We start from the raw sequence: 17,780 nt of genomic DNA, 5'->3' as shown, positions 1-17,780 counted from the left end.
AGGGATCATGTCACTAGATCCTTTGGAAGGCTAAAGATTGTCCATTAGAAATAGAGATAGCAATATATTTCGTATAAATTAATCTAAAAGAAAGAGAAATAATCTCAGGGTTGTATTAGATAAGGGTGAAATTAAAGAAGCAATGTATAGATTAGGTAACCGCTATTCTCATAGCTCCACTATTTAGATATTAAACATTTGTGGTAAGCTTGTTACCTGTTTCTGAGAAATAACAGTTTTAATGTTATTTATATATGATAGTGGATTTTTTTTTAATGGAAAAGGGGTTCTTTATAAACAATTGTGTTTCCTTTTATGCTGCATATTTTTAAAATATATAATTAAGAGTAAATAACAAACCAATTATTTATACTATTTAATTTTCTGCTTTTTAGGAATAATATTACCTCAAAAAAGCAAGCTTGATATTCCTATATTATTTGCACCTCTTTCTATGAAACTCTATGAAACTTTTCTTGTTATTGACGTTAAGAAGATACATGAAGAAAATTGGATTTATGATGACACATTTGAATTAAGGGAAGCAGTAAACAGGTAAGTATTTTAATCATTAGATATCCTTAACTAATGTTTTTTTAACTTTGAAATCATTATGTGAATTTAGTTGATACATTTAATAATTTATATAATTACATAATAATTACATAATTAATATAGAATATTTCACACTTATTAAATTTGAACAAGTATAGGACATCTTAAGAATTTCATAGTATAAAACTTTAAATAATTCTGTACTGCCTAAAATTATTAGACTGTATAAGTAGAATAGAATAGAATAACAGAGTTGGAAGGGACCTTGGAGGTCTTCTAGTCCAACCTCCTGCCCAAGCAGGAAACCTTACACCACTTCAGACAAATGGTTATCCAACATCTTAAAAATTTCCAGTGTTGGAACATTCACAACTTCTGCAGGCAAGTTGTTCCACTTATTAATCGTTCTAACTGTCAGGAAATTTCTCCTTAGTTCTAAGTTGCTTCTCTCCTTGATTAGTTTCCACCCATTGCTTCTTGTTCTACCCTCAAGTGCTTTGGAGAATAGTTTGACTCCCTCTTCTTTGTGGCAACCCCTGAGATATTGGAACACTGCTATCTTGTCTCCTCTAGTCCTTCTTTTCATTAAACTAGACATACTCAGTTCCTGCAACCATTCTTCATACGTTTTAGCCTCCAGTCCCCTAATCATCTTTGTTGCTCTTCTCTGCACTCTTTCTAGGGTCTCAACATATTTTTTACATCGTGGCGACCAAAATTGAATTCAATATTCCAAGTGTGGCCTTACCAGGGCATTATAAAGTGGTATTAACACTTCACGTGATCTTGATTCTATCCCTCTGTTTATGCAGCCCAGAACTGTGTTGGCTTTTTTGGCAGCTGCTGCACACTGCTGGCTCATATCTAAATGGTTGTTCTGTATGACAAAGCCATCTTTGGTTATATTATCAGACACTCTTTCATAAGATTTGTCAGCTATCCAAGAGGGTATGGATATTTTTCAGCCACTAAACTGAATGGAATGATGGTTATATAAGATGAGCCAAATTGCCATCTTCGCTGATTTAAGCAAATTAAAGCATGCCTGATCTGGTTAATTGAGAGAGTCAATATCTCTGTTATAAATAATGTAACATCAGTAGCTGTGAAAGAAGCTATAAAGAGGTATGTCAACGCATGTGTTGTTATTTCTTTTCTATTTTGATGTTACATCAGTTTTTTGTACTAAAGCCACTTAAATTGCTTGGTGGGTGGCATATATTATGAAATGGGATCAGTCCTAATACATGGCATAATTTTGTAAGAAGTAGATTTTTAAATTAGATTTTGTATCAGATATATTATTGATACAAGAAATTTCAAACAAGTTTTAAATGGATAGATAAGGCCACTAAGTATATGATTGTACTAGGTTTTCTTAAAAAATGATAATATTAACATTTAAGTTGCTTATATTTCTCAGCCAAACTGTAATAATAAAGGATGAAGAACTTAAAGGACTCCGTTGGATCTACCCAATTTATGGAATTCCTGAAGCTCCACCCGATGAATCAGCTCCAGGTGTCAATGAACAATTAAAATTGGGTAGAGAAAAAGAACATTCCCCAGCTATGATCCAAGCTAAAATGAATGGAATAGTAGATAAAGAGAATTTAGCACAAACATTCAAATGACAAATTAAATTACAATTGCTATTATAATCAATCAGTTCCTTCTTGTGCTATAGTAAAGAAATGTGTATTAGTGTACAACATGTATATCCCATTTGATATGTAATAGGGCTTGAAAAACCGCTATTGTCCTGGAAAACTGCAGAAAGGAGAATAGTAGAACACACTTTCCCCTCTGTTTGGCATTTACTGCTTCAAAAAAAGAAAAATTAGCAAGTTAGAGAAGAGAAACTTCTCTTTCTCCCATTTACAGTAGGTGAAATAACAGTATACAAAAATAGAGACTGATGGAAGCTGGCAAGTAGATACAGGAGGTTATTTATTCTCTATTTTGAATTTAAATACCATTTGAAGAATAATTTAGGCATAATATGAGAATTTGAGAATTTATAATTTGCCAAGCCATAATTATGCATTAAGAATCTCCCATGCATAACAGTCATTGGAGATTTTAATTTACTAACTTTAATGTAATAAGAGACTTGAAGCATAGCCAACACTATCTTGGATCATTGCTGCCATCTCATTAAATCAATCAAATCAATTCTCTCTTAATATGAAAAAGCTGAACCAAGAATACTGAAGGTATCGTTTGATATGCTGTATAGCAGTCATTATTGCTTATTAAGACTATTGGTATTACATATTTTAACTTTAAGATTTAAATTGGGGGGGGGAGGCTCATTTTATAAAAAACCAATTTGTATGACATTTTTGTGATTGACTTTAAGTTAATTATGCAGCTAAAACTTTTTTGCATTGAATACAGCTGTTAAAGACATTTAAGGCAAAAGGGAAGAATTCAAAATTCTGGCAGACTGTGATAATTAGATCAGGCAAGGGCAGAAGCAAAGGAAGTAATCTCACATTAAAGTTCTTTTGATAGGTCCCATGTAGGATTTTTATCAGAATGTCTGCAATATGATACTTTTTTGCAACAGAACCAAATATGATATGCATGCTAACTTCATAGCAAGGCTAAAAGTTATCTTTGATATCTCTGCCAAATGGGTAATAGCCAATAAGAAGATGTGACATTTACAAGTTGAATATGCAGTATATGACTAATTTTCAGTTGTTGGATCAGGATGTAGATATTCATAGTTGATCAATTTAAAGAGGATCTATATGATGAAATATAGGATAAACTCATTTAACTAATGAATTCAGTGGAAACATTAATGCTCCATGTTTGAATATAAAACCTTAAAGAACTAGCTCTTCAGGAAAAGAGAGTCCCAATCTCAGAAGGCTCAGAAGTAAAAGCCACTCCAAAATTAATTAGAAGTAACCACTGGAATATGGAAATGAACAGGCTGATTTTCTATCATGCAAACCTAAACCCTTTATTCCTTATGGCCCCTGTTTGGTGACCTAAACATTTTACTGTCCCAGGTTCAGTTTGTGAAACCACTGGAGCACAAGAAAAACTTTTCTGACTAAGCAATTTTGCACATAGAAACTGAGCTGATATATTAAATAGAAGACATTTGACATATCAGGAAAATAATATTTTTGACCTTTCCTCCACTTCCGAGATGGTCCATCTGGTTATTCACTGTGTTTTTTGACATTGAGGCATCCCTAATCATCTGAACTTTAATAGAGATTGTCAATTCATGGCCCATTTCTAAATTTTTTAAAAAGACTCTTAAATGTTAAATATCATTCTTCCACACCATCAATTGCAATCTGATAGTAAAACTTAGATGAATGCCACATTGAAACAATGCTCTCATTCAGAAGTGAAATGCTCCTGGTTCGGACCGGATCACTTGATCCGGTAGCAATGGCGGCGGGTGGTTTGGAGAACCGGTAGCAAAAATCCCTGCCCCCCCCCCCCCATGCCCAGCTAAGCCGCGCGATCATCAGAGGCTTTTTTTTTTTACTTTTAAAAGCATTTTTTCTACAACCTCTCTGGCCAAAAAAATGCTTTTAAAAGTAAAAAAAAAAAGCCTCTGATGATTGCGCAGCTCAGCTGGGATCATCAGAGGCTTTTAAAAGCATTTTTTTCTACAACCTCTTCAGATGAAGAAGTTGTAGAAAAAATGCTTTTAAAAGTAAAAAAAAAAAGTTGGCCACTCCCACCCAGTCACTTTACCCACCACCACCAAGCCATGCCCACAGAACCAGTAGTAACAAATTTTACATTTCACCACTGCTCTCATTGCTGGTTTAACCATAGATAGTTCTTTCATTCACTGACTGTTCAAAGTTATCACAGCACTAAACCAATGGTACTTCAGACCTTGGAATTCTGGTCATTGCAGCATCCCCATAGTCACTCAGTATACAGCTCATGATTATGACATTGCAGTGAGCTGTAGCCACATAATAGCAATTTCCAATATTCCCTGCTGATTTCCCACAAGCAGTCAATGGGGAAGCCAGCAGGAAATCAGAAGTCATGATCATGTGATTTTCTTCCTTAAAAACCCAGATGGTCCTTGCTTAATAATGGCAACTGGAATTGCCATCTCTAATCTAAGCAACCTGCTCATGCTATGTTGTGCTTTACAATCACATCACTTAGTAATGGAATTTCTGGTCCCAATTGTTGTTGTAATAGGACGACTATCTGTACCTGCTTTCTCTAGGAACTCCAAGCAAGGGAACAAATGCCCAGAGAACAACTGGATCTTGCCAAATCTTCCCACAAACATATTCCCGGCTCACATTGCTAGGAAGTTCCCTTCCCCATTCCTCTGGAAAACTATCTGGCATTCTATTGTAGTTCTTCCTCACTACAACCTTCTCTAGAAAGCTGGACGTCAAGTTTATTAAATCATTCCTTGTAATCACACATGGAGGTCACTTTATGGCCTGCATTATGTAGATAGTCATGGCAGAGGGATAAAAGAGTTGTTGCCCTGTCATGGCCCCTGCACTTGCCTTTGTGCGAAACAGCATTCTGCCTTCATCGCAGTACATTTACTATTGCTAAACCCATGGCCTACCTGCTGCTCTTGCAGTGCCTTGTGCAGCACAGTGAAATTTAGCATGCTTCACAATGGAGGAGATGGGATCTCCTCCTCCTGGAGCCCATTATGACGTGGAGCCACAATGCGACCCTGCGTTGGCGTCAGCTTGCTCTCACCTCCCGGATGTCAGTTGCTTTTCCTGCAGAGCTGCTGCTGTTGTGATGCCCCGCCTCCCCACTGGCCAGCTGGTCTTCGGCTCTCAGGTGACCAGCTGTTCATTGGCACACTGCTCCTGGGTTCATTGGCCTCCAGACATCAGATTCCCACCACCCAGCACCAGTTCAAGGGAGAGGGAGGGAGGGAGGAAGGAGAAGAGAGGGGGAGAGAGGGAGGGAATAAGAGAGAGAGACAAGAGGCACAGAGACGAAGATAGACATAGAGTGAGGGAGGGACAGAGAGAGAGGGGGGGGAGGGAGAGATGTATATTTTAAGGGTGAAATGTGTCCCTGAAAGTCCTGAAAATAGTTCTGTTATTTTGCTCATCAACTCATTGAGAGAGGGGAGAGAGAGGGAGAGAAAGAGAGAGGGGGGGAGAGAGAGATAGACAGAGAGAGAGGGAGGGAGGGAGGGAAAAAGAGAGAGAGACAAGGGACACAGACAGAGAGAGAGAGATAAAAGAGAGACAGAGAGAGGGAGGAGAGAAAGAGAGAAGGAGGCAAGAGACAGAGAGACAATGAGAGAGAGAGCGTGTGCCAGAAGTGACACTCAGAGCCACCTCTCTGCGCATGCCAGCCATTGCCCATTGTTCTTCCAGGTTCCGGTGTGCACATGTGCGCCAGCCAGCTGGTCTTTGTGCGTGGGAGGGTGCCAGAAACTGGAAGACCAGGTGACTGGCTCATCTTCCCAGTGCACGCATGTGTGCTGGGGAACTGCTCTTTGGGTTTCCGGTGCTCCTGGTGCCAAAAAGGTTCACCAACACTGATATAGGCCAAGATACCTGTCTCTCACCCTCTTATATGGGCAAAATATACAAATGTCTCTCACCGTCTTATACAGATAAAATAGGATGAGAGCCAGGTTTTCTACCTCTGCCCCTCCGCAAATGCAGAGATGTCCATTATAGGGTATAGAATGGAATCTCCCATATCTGACCATTGTGTCAAGCTGTTGAAATCTCGCTCATGTAAATATCTCCCTAAGATATTTTGGCAGTTGTAACTTTAAATAGCTGTCTATTTGAAAAGTAAATTTGTATTTGCTCAGCTATATCATTTTGCACTTCTATATCCTTGATTCTTTGGGCAGCTCCTTTTTAGATTGTTCCCCTGTGACACAAGAAACAGGAAGGCAAAATTTACAAAATTTATCAGTTTAGTGATCCAAGAGGTTTTTGATTGTGATTTTATCTACTGTTATGTCTTCTCCATTTTGGAGCCCCCAATCCATGTGAACTACAGTATCTGTGAATTAAGAGTATGTTTTGAAGCATGGGCTTTGCTATTTGCTTCCTTATCTAATTTAGAGATGTAGTTTCCCATTAGAGACTTTAATTCTTCAATCTGTTGGTTTGTTTTCAAGAGCTGTCAAATATAGCAATAACTGTGCTGTCAGGAGGCAATTCTTGGCAACCAAATCCAAGTCTCCTTTAAAATTGCTCTTAATATTATTCTTATTCTCCTCTCTGTCTCCTAATGGAGCCTCATTTTTCAGGAAAGACAATCCTCCTCCTCCCACTCCAGCAAGGAACAGGGCTTATTTACTGAGGTTATGAGGAGGAAAGAACAAAAAAAAAGTCGACTTACTTGCAGAGTCCATTATTTGAAATAAGTCCTTTATCTTTGGTTGTCTGGTTGTCGTTACCACCATGTTGTATTTGGGGTTTCCTCCCAAATGTATTTCCAATTTATATCTCCTTTTAAGTTTTCTTTTCAACACCTTTTTTGCTTTTGCTGCTGGCCTTTGTTTCTGCATCCTTGGGTGGTTTAATTTTTTAAAAAACATACTCCCACAGCATTGGCAAATGCTGATAAATTCCAGAACTCGTAATCTAAAACCTAAATGCTATGTAATCCTAAATCTAAAACCTAAAATTACTACTCCTAATAAAATAAAACTAACTTAACTAATTTATAGATAATATTAAATAAAAAATAAACTATTTTACATCCAAATAAGAGTAGCTATAATAGGCGGATAAGGAGATCACTAAAAAGGCTGTCACACTGCAGCCATCTTGCCTCCCCGCTGCATTATGTAATTCAGGGGCATCAAACTGACGGCCCACGGGCCGGATGTGTCATGCACAGGGCACACCCACCCCAGCATTGCCAGTGGGGAAAACATCACAAAATCTCACATTGATGGCAGGGGAGCTCGCACTCGCTGTTTACGAGCGATGGCGTGCTCCGGCCCCCAAAGCTCCACCCGTTTTCCAGGTTGCACAGACCCTCAGGGCCCGGGCCTTCGGCTGATGCTGTGCAATGCCAGGTCCGTAGTAAATAAAGCCCCCCTCATTTGTGATCTTATTCAGGAGGGGGGTGCGGACCTGGCAGGTGTTACGGAGACCTGGTTGGGCCATGAGGGGGGGGTTCCCCTCATTGAAATGTGCCCTCCAGGTTTCCTTGCCTTCCATCAGCCAAGGTCACAGGGGAGGGGCGGGGGGGTAGCGGTTATCATTAAGGAAGGTCTGAAACCGAGGGAGGCCACTGTCCCTCAGACGACCGGCTGTGAATCCCTCCTCGTGAGATGGGGCCATGGGGTTCAGATGGGTTTGCTGATCACGTACCTGGCTCCCTGCCACGTGGCAGCAGCCCTGCCCGAGCTACTCAACGTCATCGCCGCGGTGGCGGTTGATACCCCCAGGCTTATGGTCATGGGGGATTTCAACCTACCGTCCGTGGGCGAGGCGTCTGAGGTGGCTCGGGAGTTCATGGCTTCCATGACAGCTATGGACCTGACCCAGTTAATTCATGGCCCTACACACACGGGGGGAAACATGCTGGATCTGGTTTTTGTCTCTGGACAGTGGTTGAGTGATCTTGAGATAGGAGATATAGTCACCGAGCCCTTGTCATGGTCGGATCACTCTCTCCTTTGTCTCGACCTTCGAACCGCTACACCCCGCCGCAGGGAGGCGGAGCCGGTAAGATGGTTCCGCCCCAGGCGCCTGATGGAACCTGACAGGTTCCAGATGGAGCTTGGGCCATTCCCTGAGGCTCTGGCACACGCCCCGACTGGAGACCTAGTGGCCGCCTGGGATAGGGCGGCCGCTGGAGCTCTGGACCGGGTCGTGCCTTTGCGGCCTCTGACCCGGCGCCGATCTCATTTAGCTCCTTGGTTTACCGAGGAGCTGAGGGAGTTGAAGCACCGGAAAAGACGCCTAGAGGGCCAGCCGTTCTGAATCGGACCGGACACTGGTAAGATCTCATATTAGGACTTACCTAGTGGCGATAAAAGCAGCGAAATGTAGCTATTTTGCTGCTCTTATTGCGTCATCAGATAATCGCCTGGCCGCCCTGTTCAGGGTGACCCGCTCCCTGCTCCACCAGGAAGCGCGGGAGGACCCCTTGGAGGGTAGAGCCGAGGATTTTGTTCAATATCTGTATGACAAAATCACTCAGATTCGGGAAGATCTGGACTCCGACTGGGTAGTCTCAGGAGGAGGGACAGGGGCAGGTCTTGAGAATGTTATCTGGGATGAGTTTGATCCTGTGACCCCTGAGGATGTGGACAGGATTCTGGGTAGACTGAACGCGACCACTTGTTTATTGGACCCGTGTCCCTCCTGGTTAGTGCTGGCTTCTTGGGAGGTGACACGAGGCTGGTTCCAGGGGATTATAAATGCTTCGTTGGGTGAGGGTGTCTTTCCTGCCCCCTTGAAAGAGGCGGTGGTGAGGCCTCTCCTCAAGAAGCCATCCCTGGACCCGGCAATGTTGGTAAATTATCGTCCGGTCTCCAACCTTCGTTTTGTGGCGAAGGTTGTTGAGAGTGTGGTCACGAAACAGTTCCCCCAGCACCTGGATGAAACAACGTATCTGGATCCGTTCCAGTCGGGTTTCAGGCCCGGGTACAGCACGGAAACGGCATTGGTCGCGTTGGTTGATGATCTCTGGAGGGCTCGGGACAGGGGGTGCTCCTCTGTCCTGGTCCTGTTAGATCTCTCAGCGGCTTTTGATACCATCGACCATGGTATCATGCTGCACCGGTTGGAAGAGTTAGGAGTGGGAGGCACTGTGTTACGGTGGTTCTCCTCCTTTCTCTCTGACCGGTCGCAGTCTGTGTTGACAGGGGGACAGAGGTCGACCCCGAGGCCCCTCATATGTGGGGTGCCGCAAGGGTCGGTCCTCTCGCCTCTCCTGTTCAACATTTATGTGAAGCCGCTGGGCGAGATCATCCGTGGTTTTGGGGTGGAGTACCATCAGTATGCTGACGACACCCAGCTGTACATCTCCACCCCGGATCACCCCAATGATGCCCTTGAAGTGATGTCCCGGTGCCTGGAGGCCGTACGGATCTGGATGGGGAGGAACAGGCTCAGGCTCAACCCATCCAAGACCGAGTGGCTGTGGTTTCCGACATCCCGGTATAGTCAGTTGACGCCATCTCTGACTATTGGGGGCGAATCACTGGCCCCCACGGAGAGGGCTCGCAACTTGGGTGTCCTCCTGGATTCACGGCTGTCTTTAGAAGAGCACTTGACGGCCGTGACCGGGAGGATTTTTTATCAGGTTCGCCTGATTCGTCAGTTGCGTCCCTTTCTGGATCGGGACTCGTTACGCACAGTCACTCATGCCCTCGTCACCTCCCGCCTGGACTATTGTAATGCTCTCTACATGGGGCTCCCCTTGAGGAGCACCCGGAGGCTCCAACTGGCTCAGAGTGCGGCCGCGCGGGTGGTAATGGGAGCGTCATGGCGCTCCCATGTGACACCTCTCCTGCGCGAGCTGCACTGGCTCCCGGTGGTCTTCCGGGTGCGCTTCAAGGTTTTGGTTACCACCTTTAAAGCGCTCCATGGCTTAGGACCTGGTTATTTACGGGACCGCCTACTACCACCAATAGCCTCCCACCGGCCAGTACGCTCTCATAGAGAGGGACTCCTCCGGGTGCCGTCAGCCAAACAATGTCGGCTGGCGACCCCTAGGGGGAGAGCCTTCTCTGTGGGGGCACCTACCGTCTGGAATGAGCTCCCCCCAGAGATACGGAGGATCCCGGATCTGCGCACCTTCCGCCGCGCTGTGAAGACTCTTTTATTCCATCAAGCAGGCTTGGCCTAATCTCCTCCCTCTTTTAATACATAAATTTTAAATCTGTTCTTAAATTATTGGGGTGTTTTAATTTGTCTGGGCCAAAAAATGATTTAATTCGATTTTAACTGGTTTTTTAAATTTTTGTATTTATGTATCTTATTGCTTGGCTGTTCACCGCCCTGAGTCCTTCGGGAGTAGGGCGGTATACAAATCAAATAAATAAAATAAAATAAATAAAAATAGATGGCAAAAGGACATGGCAAGTTTGACACCCGTGATGTAGATGAAAATGGGAATAGTGGGAAGATGTGAGTGCTAGATTTATTTCTTCACTTACTTGTGACCAATCAATCACTTTATGTCGCCCATGTCAGATGCATGACTGTCAGCAGACTAAATGAATAAAAACAAGATAAAAGCATCATAACAAAAACTAAATAACATATACAGTGGCCAAAATAAAACCAACCAAGACAATCAGTGTAACTATGACACGGGCTCAATCATATATCCAGGACCTCAAATTTGGGAATAATACAAGGTCTTTGTGTCCTTAAGGAAAGCCATTGGAGTCAGGGTAAGCCTGATTTCTGGGGGAGTAATATTCCAGGGGACAAGATCAGAAGTTTAGGGCCTGACCAGACTAGTCTACTACAGTAACAATATAGAGGCATTAATTACTATTTTTAGTACTATTTTATTCTTCAAAGCAATATCTCTGCCCATCTAGGGTCTGGATAGTGTTATTTGGTTTTCTTGTTCTTCATTTTTTTCTTGTTCCCTCTATTGTTTTGGCATAAAATGTGTTAAATTGTACTCCTTTTAAATGCATCTGTTTCATTGTATCTTAAGGACTGGGATTTGCATAAGGAGCTATTTTAAGCATGTGCAAAACTGAAGCCTTTTTAACTTCTATATTCACTCTTACCTGGATTATTATAGTGTTTGAAAGGCTATATGCAGTTGATTACATTGGGATCAGGCCTTTCTTCTGTATCTTCTTTTTTAATTAAATAGGTGTTTCACAGCTTATTGGAGTTCTGAATCCTTACTGGTTAATAGGAGATTCAGATACCCCCTGAACTATATCTGAGAGTCACAGATTCTGCTTGGAATAAAATCTGCACTAAATAGCCCAATGTGGATGGATAAAAATGTATCTTGTATAGACAATATCTCTACATACTAATAGACAGGAATTGAAAAGCAGTTTGTAGCTCCAGACTAAGATGAAAGAAGACCAATTTTTTTTTTTACATGAATGAATAAAAAGTTCTTTTGGTATATATTTCAGAGATGTGTCAATGTTGTTATAAATATTGTTATAATACTGTGATGCTCAAGTATGAGAAACATATCCTTCAAATTAAGATGCTGACTGCTTTTGTAACAAGTGTCTTCTACATATTACAATGGTTCTTCATGTATAATATGATCTCAGATTAAGTTATGAAAACTAAAAAATATCTCACACGTTTTTTCCTAGCTGTTGTGTGCTGTCGTGCCTGCAGTAGACTGGAGGAAAAGATAGAAGTGCTATTAACTGGTATGGTTCCTTGGACAACTGCTTCACAAATACTCCAAGATACTACAATGTTAACTCTTTCTCAGAGCAAGTCATCTCCAATTCATGATGAAGTTCAAGTTACTGATGGTAAGGAAAATTACAAAAAAAATTACAGTACAGATAATGCTATAGCTGTCTTAAAACTATCATTAATTCCTTTTTTCTAATATTATTAATCTGAGCTTCTTGATTCTTGTTACTTGGATTAACTCTGTTTTTATTGTAAATAGCGAAATCTGATATTAATTCCAATAGTCTTTACTCCGTGTACAATACAACCTTGCTTTGAATGCTTAGACTTGGATTCTGGCAACTGGTTCTCTTGCTTTGTTGTTGACTACAGTTGTTACAGGTCACCAATACCTTACTCTAAGCTAAGCTTCTAGTTGCCATTGGCTACCATACATGATTTTAAGAATCATTGGGCTTTATAGGGATTAGGTCAACAACTTTAGCTTCTATATCATTTATACGTCTATGAAGTTAGCAGTTGCCCCAGAATCTACAAGAACAGAAAGTTCCATCATCCAAATTAACAATAACAAGAGTAAAAATAAGTATCCTTGCCTTTTGTTAGTTGAGGGAAATTCTGTCCCAGTTGCTGCATTAGTTATATCATGGCAATCTGTAAATTGGTCATCTGTACATTTAATTGTTCTTTTTATTTATATTGTTTTTTATTATACATTTTCTTTTGTTATGCATCACTTTTCCGCAACGACAGTGTACTGTCCATATCAAATCTCTTTTGAGGAGTCCAGTTGGTGACTCGTGGTGACATGGCGTGGTAAGAGCGATCGCTCCTTCCCACTGCCACTTAACGCTATGTTTTGGGGACCCTTTGAGGCGTGGAAGCCTGGAGGGCTTCGCGGACAATAGTGGGGCTTCAGTGAGTCGAGTGGTGAAGCACAAACCCACCCGGCGGGACCGATATCCACTGTCAAACCAACGGGGCGCATCTGCCTGTTAATGGCAGACCCGAAGCCACGATAGCTAACAAGACGGGAAGCAAGAATTCCGGGAAAGAGAGGCGGAGTGCACTTGTAACCACTTCTTCTAGAGCACGCCTGAGATTGGCAAGAGCTTCGCTGGCTGGGTCGGATTGAAAGGTCTCATAGGAGGAGAAAGCGGCGACTGAAAGAAAGAGGAGGATTTGACAGCTGAAAGGATCGCAGACAGGCCGGCAAGAAACAAGAAGGAGAGATTGGCAAGCAGAACAGCGGTGCTACCTGATTTGGATGTAACTTGCTGTATGGATCGATCAAGAGAGCTCTGAAGGCATAGGAAAGAGATTTTGCTGATTGGAAAGGAGAACGTCCGGAAATTAGGACTGGAAGTGCAACCATACTTGATACCAACAAGAAGAATAATGAAGAGCTAGAGAGGAAGGAAGGAGCACCAGGAAGAGACAAACGGAATAATTAAACTCATTTTCATAAGACTCTGAAGAAGCGAGAAATAAAACGGGTGATATTAAATTATTATACTTTCCTGCACAGACTCTAATAAGTGTGGTTTCTGAAGGGACTAAGAAGAACTGAATAAAAATTTGTACCTACATAGATTATTATTAGTTTAAAATTAGTTTAAATTTACAATATATTTATATCTATTTTTCTCTTCTTCATACATTTGAAGTATTTAAAGTATTTATATATTTAAAGTATTAAAAGTATTAATATAACATAGCTAATTAATATATTTATAAAGTTGAATACAACTCTTATTGCATCAAATAACCAGTATATTATAAGGTTAAATATCTGCATAGTCATATTAGGATCTACTCTCTTTTCTTGTTTTCCTTCTTTTTTTGTTATGTGCATAGATTGACTATATTGCCTAATATTATTAAGGATTAATTTTTTAAACAGTGATTTATCTTATAATATTAATTAATTAACTGCTTACTGATTGGCTATTGAGCATTAATTTACTGGTCTCCTGCTGACTATATATATATGTACTGAGAGCTTTTTTTATGAATTGAGAATTTAATTAATTGATAATTAGGACTTAAGCTAAATAAGAAATATTGTTTTCAAATATTGATTAGCTACCAAAGCTAATTAGTTGGTAGCACAGTGGAGAAACTGTTTGATTGTGCTATTTAATATTTGTCCTGCAAATTGGGAATATTTTAAAATAATTCCTAGTCCTGTTAATCTAAGCAAAGGGAAAGACAATTAGTGGATGATTATTTGGAGGAACATAGAAAAGATAGTCAGAGAACAGGCGAAAGTGCTGAGGGAGATGAAAAGTCTTGCATCCACTGTGGCAAAAACAGGAAAGAAAGTAACCTCCAGCTTCTCAAACTCCACAATTACAATGTCGTCCCCTGCAACCCAAAAGTCGATAGAAGGGCTATCAAAAATCGAGAAATCATCAGTGATTCCAACAATGCAAGCGATGCAGTCATCATTAGCAACGATTCAAGAGACAATGCTCTTAATGCAAGAGAAGATGTCTAGCAATCACCAAGAATTGAAAACAGACATTCAAGGCATTGACCAGAAAATGAGTGACATACAACAAGCTATACAAAAGAACGAACAGAGAATACAAAAAATGGAATCTAAGATTGAACAACAAGAGAAGAACCTAGAGACAGTAGATCAAAAATTAATGGCCCAGAATAGGGATCTGGAAGACTCGATTACGCAGCTGGAAATGGATAGAGCTTCTTTCTATCTGCGTTTCCAAAATATTGCAGAAGATAAGGACGAAAACCTGGGCCAAGTAATGGCAGAATTAATAGTGGAGGTTCTTCAACAGGATACAGACGACATAATAAAAGAACTGGACGAGGTGTACAGGGTACAGACGAACTACGCTAGATGGAACAAACTACCTAGAGAGGTACACATAAGATTCGCACGGAAGAAAGTTAAAGACATCTTTTATAAAATGGTAAAGGAAGAACCAATCAACTATAAGGAAAGGGAGGTGGTTGTCTTGAAGCAAGTGCCGAGGAGGGTGAGAGAACAACGAAGAGACTATAGATTCCTCGCCATACAGCTGAATAAAAGGAATATACTCTTCAGATGGACCTTGCCAGAGGGTATGCTGATTACATGGCAAGGGAGGAAAATTAAAATAAACAGTCTGGTGGAGGCTCAAGAATTCCTTGACCAACTGAGAGGGTCAGAAGATGAACAGAGTAGCAAAGAGGAATTGGAAGCAGCTACCACAGAAGAGGAACTCACCCAAAGAAGATCCAAAGAAGGGACCCCGGAGGGGAAAGAGAGTTTAGAGGAGAAAGAGAAGGAAGAGAAAGAAAGCAGAGAAGCAGGGAAGAAACAAAGACCACAAAGAGCGGTCCGAGCAAACACCAACCTTAAATTCAAGTAAAACAACACAAGGCAAAAAGGATGGATGGTTGGAAAATCCTATCAATCAATGTAAATGGACTTAACGATTATAAAAAAAGAAAAACTTTCTTTAACAAATTAGTCACACAAAATGTAGACATAGTCTGCCTCCAGGAGGTACACATTAAACAAGAAGACAAAAAATATTTGGAATATAAAAAATTGGGGAATCTTTATACCTCCTTAGCCATGAAGAAGAAGAGAGGGGTGGCACTATATATCAAAAAAGAGATAAAAAAAGAATTGAAATATGCAGACCCAAAAGGTAGACTACTAATTGTTGAAATCAAAAGAGACAACTCTCCAATATTAATAGCAGCGATCTATGCCCCAAACAAAAATTTGAAAGAGTTTTATAATAAAACACGAGAAATAATAAGGAGAATGGATAATAATAATATTTGCATCATTGGGGACTTCAACGGAGTGGTAGACGCGAATAAAGATCATAAAAGACCCAGAGGCCAAAAGAAAAAAAGGAAAAATCTACCAAAAACCTTCTTCGACTTAGTGGATGAACTAAATCTCGTAGACATTTGGCGAACATTACACCCAAATAAAAGACAGTACACTTTCTATTCTAATCCTAATAAATCATGGTCTAGAATAGATATATAAGATTTGGATGAGCACGAACAATAAATTACTGGCTAAATTTTACAATTATTTGGTAGAATATGACCTGATGGAGGAGGTGGTTAAAGACCCAATGTTAGCATGGGCCAAAAATATTGGGAAAAATATAAATTTGGAAGAATGGGACCAAATATGGAATAACAATGTAAGACTCACTAAGGCAACCACCTACAAGGAGAACCAGTATAAGATGATCTACAGGTGGCACCTAGCACCAGCTAGGATTGCCAAAATATATCCCAACCTAAGTCCAAAGTGTTGGAAGTGCGGGCATCAGCAAGGCACTTTTTACCATTGCTGGTGGACCTGCTCTCATGCAAAAAAATATTGGAAGATGATTGGCAATTGGCTTTCAGAAATAATAGGTGAAACTTTTGAATTAGATCCTAAAATATTCCTCCTGCAAATTCTCAAGACGGAAATGGCAAAAAAGAAGAAATACCTAGCAGTGCATATAACAACAGCAGCAAGAATCTCTTTTGCTCAACAATGGAAAGAGAAAAAAATACCAACTAAGGAATAAGTAATCGGTAAAATAATGGAATGTGCCGAGATGAATAAATTAACGCTGGAAATCAATGACAGAGAAGATACTGATTATTATAGCGTGTGGGACAAGTGGTATGGGTGGTTAGAGAAGAGGAAAATGAAATAAAAAAAATGAAAGAGACTAGATTGAGTACAAGAAATAGTTAAACGAAATAGTAAGAGAAGATGTACCGCAGATGGTAGAAAGTAAAATGAGGTAAGGAAAGGTTACATAGGTAAGCAAAAGATATGACTCATGTATTTATTAATTTACCTTTAAAGACCCATTATATATATATACATTAAGAATGATATAAGTATATATTTATATACCATGTAATTGAGTAGCAAAGATTATCTATATGTACATACATCTGTATTCTTATTTATTTCCTTTTCCTATACCATGTAACCGGATGGACAAAAAACTGTATTATTATAATTTCTTAACAATAAAATATTTAAAACCAAAAAAAAAAAACAACAAAAAAACAAATCTCTTTTGAATACACATAATATTATACACCTTAATTATAGCCATTATTCTCATAATATATACAATATAATCTTCACTTCTGGCCATTCTTTACAATTTAATCTGTAATCAAATGTAAATCAATAATATTAATAATAATATTGCTTATAGTGTTATGCTTATATATATCTATATACATTTACCTCTATTTTATTAATCATACTTATAAATTTACTAACTTCTGCTTCTGTTTTCTAACCATTTGTAAAACAAGTCTCATGTTAAATAATACTGTTTCCTCTTTATACTTAATTCTCATCGTTAACCTGTCCATTTCAGTGCAGTCTAGTATTTTCTTTATTACATTTTCATCTAAAGGTGTACTGTCCCACGATCTATCCATATTTGTAAAATATGCTCCCTTTCTTTGTCTATTTTAATTTGGTCTCTGACCGCAATAAAGCTTACTTACTCTAAAGGTATACTTTCATTTTTCCAGTTTTGTGCATACATAATTCTCGCTGCTGTTATTACATGCAATATTAAATATATGATTCTTTTGTTATATTTCCTCAGTAATATACCTAATAAGAACAATTCTGGTTTTAAATTTATTTGTTGTGCTATCATTTCCTCTAACCACCTTTTCATCTTTAACCATTTTTTTTTTTTTTTTTTTTGCCATTGGACAAGTCTACCACATGTAGACTTATCTGTTTACATTTCCAACACACTGGCAATATGTTTTGGAACATCTTTGCCATTCTTGCTGGTGGCAAATGCCATATGTAGAACATTTTATAAAGGTTTTCTTTGTATGCTATTGATATCGTTAATTTGTAATTTCTTT

The 17,780-nt window shown here is 39.9% G+C and overlaps 1 protein-coding gene across 1 annotated transcript in view; it reads left to right on the top strand.

Moving 5' to 3' along the window:
- Window positions 1-17,780, top strand: part of CFAP47 (cilia and flagella associated protein 47) — a 525,834-nt gene that overhangs the window by 424,507 nt on the left and 83,547 nt on the right. The window contains 3 exon segments of the mRNA XM_070944210.1: window positions 396-555; window positions 1,979-2,076; window positions 11,840-12,007. Of these exon segments, the coding sequence (XP_070800311.1) occupies window positions 396-555; window positions 1,979-2,076; window positions 11,840-12,007 (426 nt within the window).

Source organism: Pituophis catenifer, unplaced genomic scaffold (assembly GCF_029215685.1).
Source record: "Pituophis catenifer annectens isolate HBS135680 unplaced genomic scaffold, rPitCat1.0.hap2 SCAF_4, whole genome shotgun sequence".
Classification (NCBI taxonomy): domain Eukaryota; kingdom Metazoa; phylum Chordata; class Lepidosauria; order Squamata; family Colubridae; genus Pituophis; species Pituophis catenifer.
This window is presented reverse-complemented; position numbering and strand designations above follow the sequence as displayed.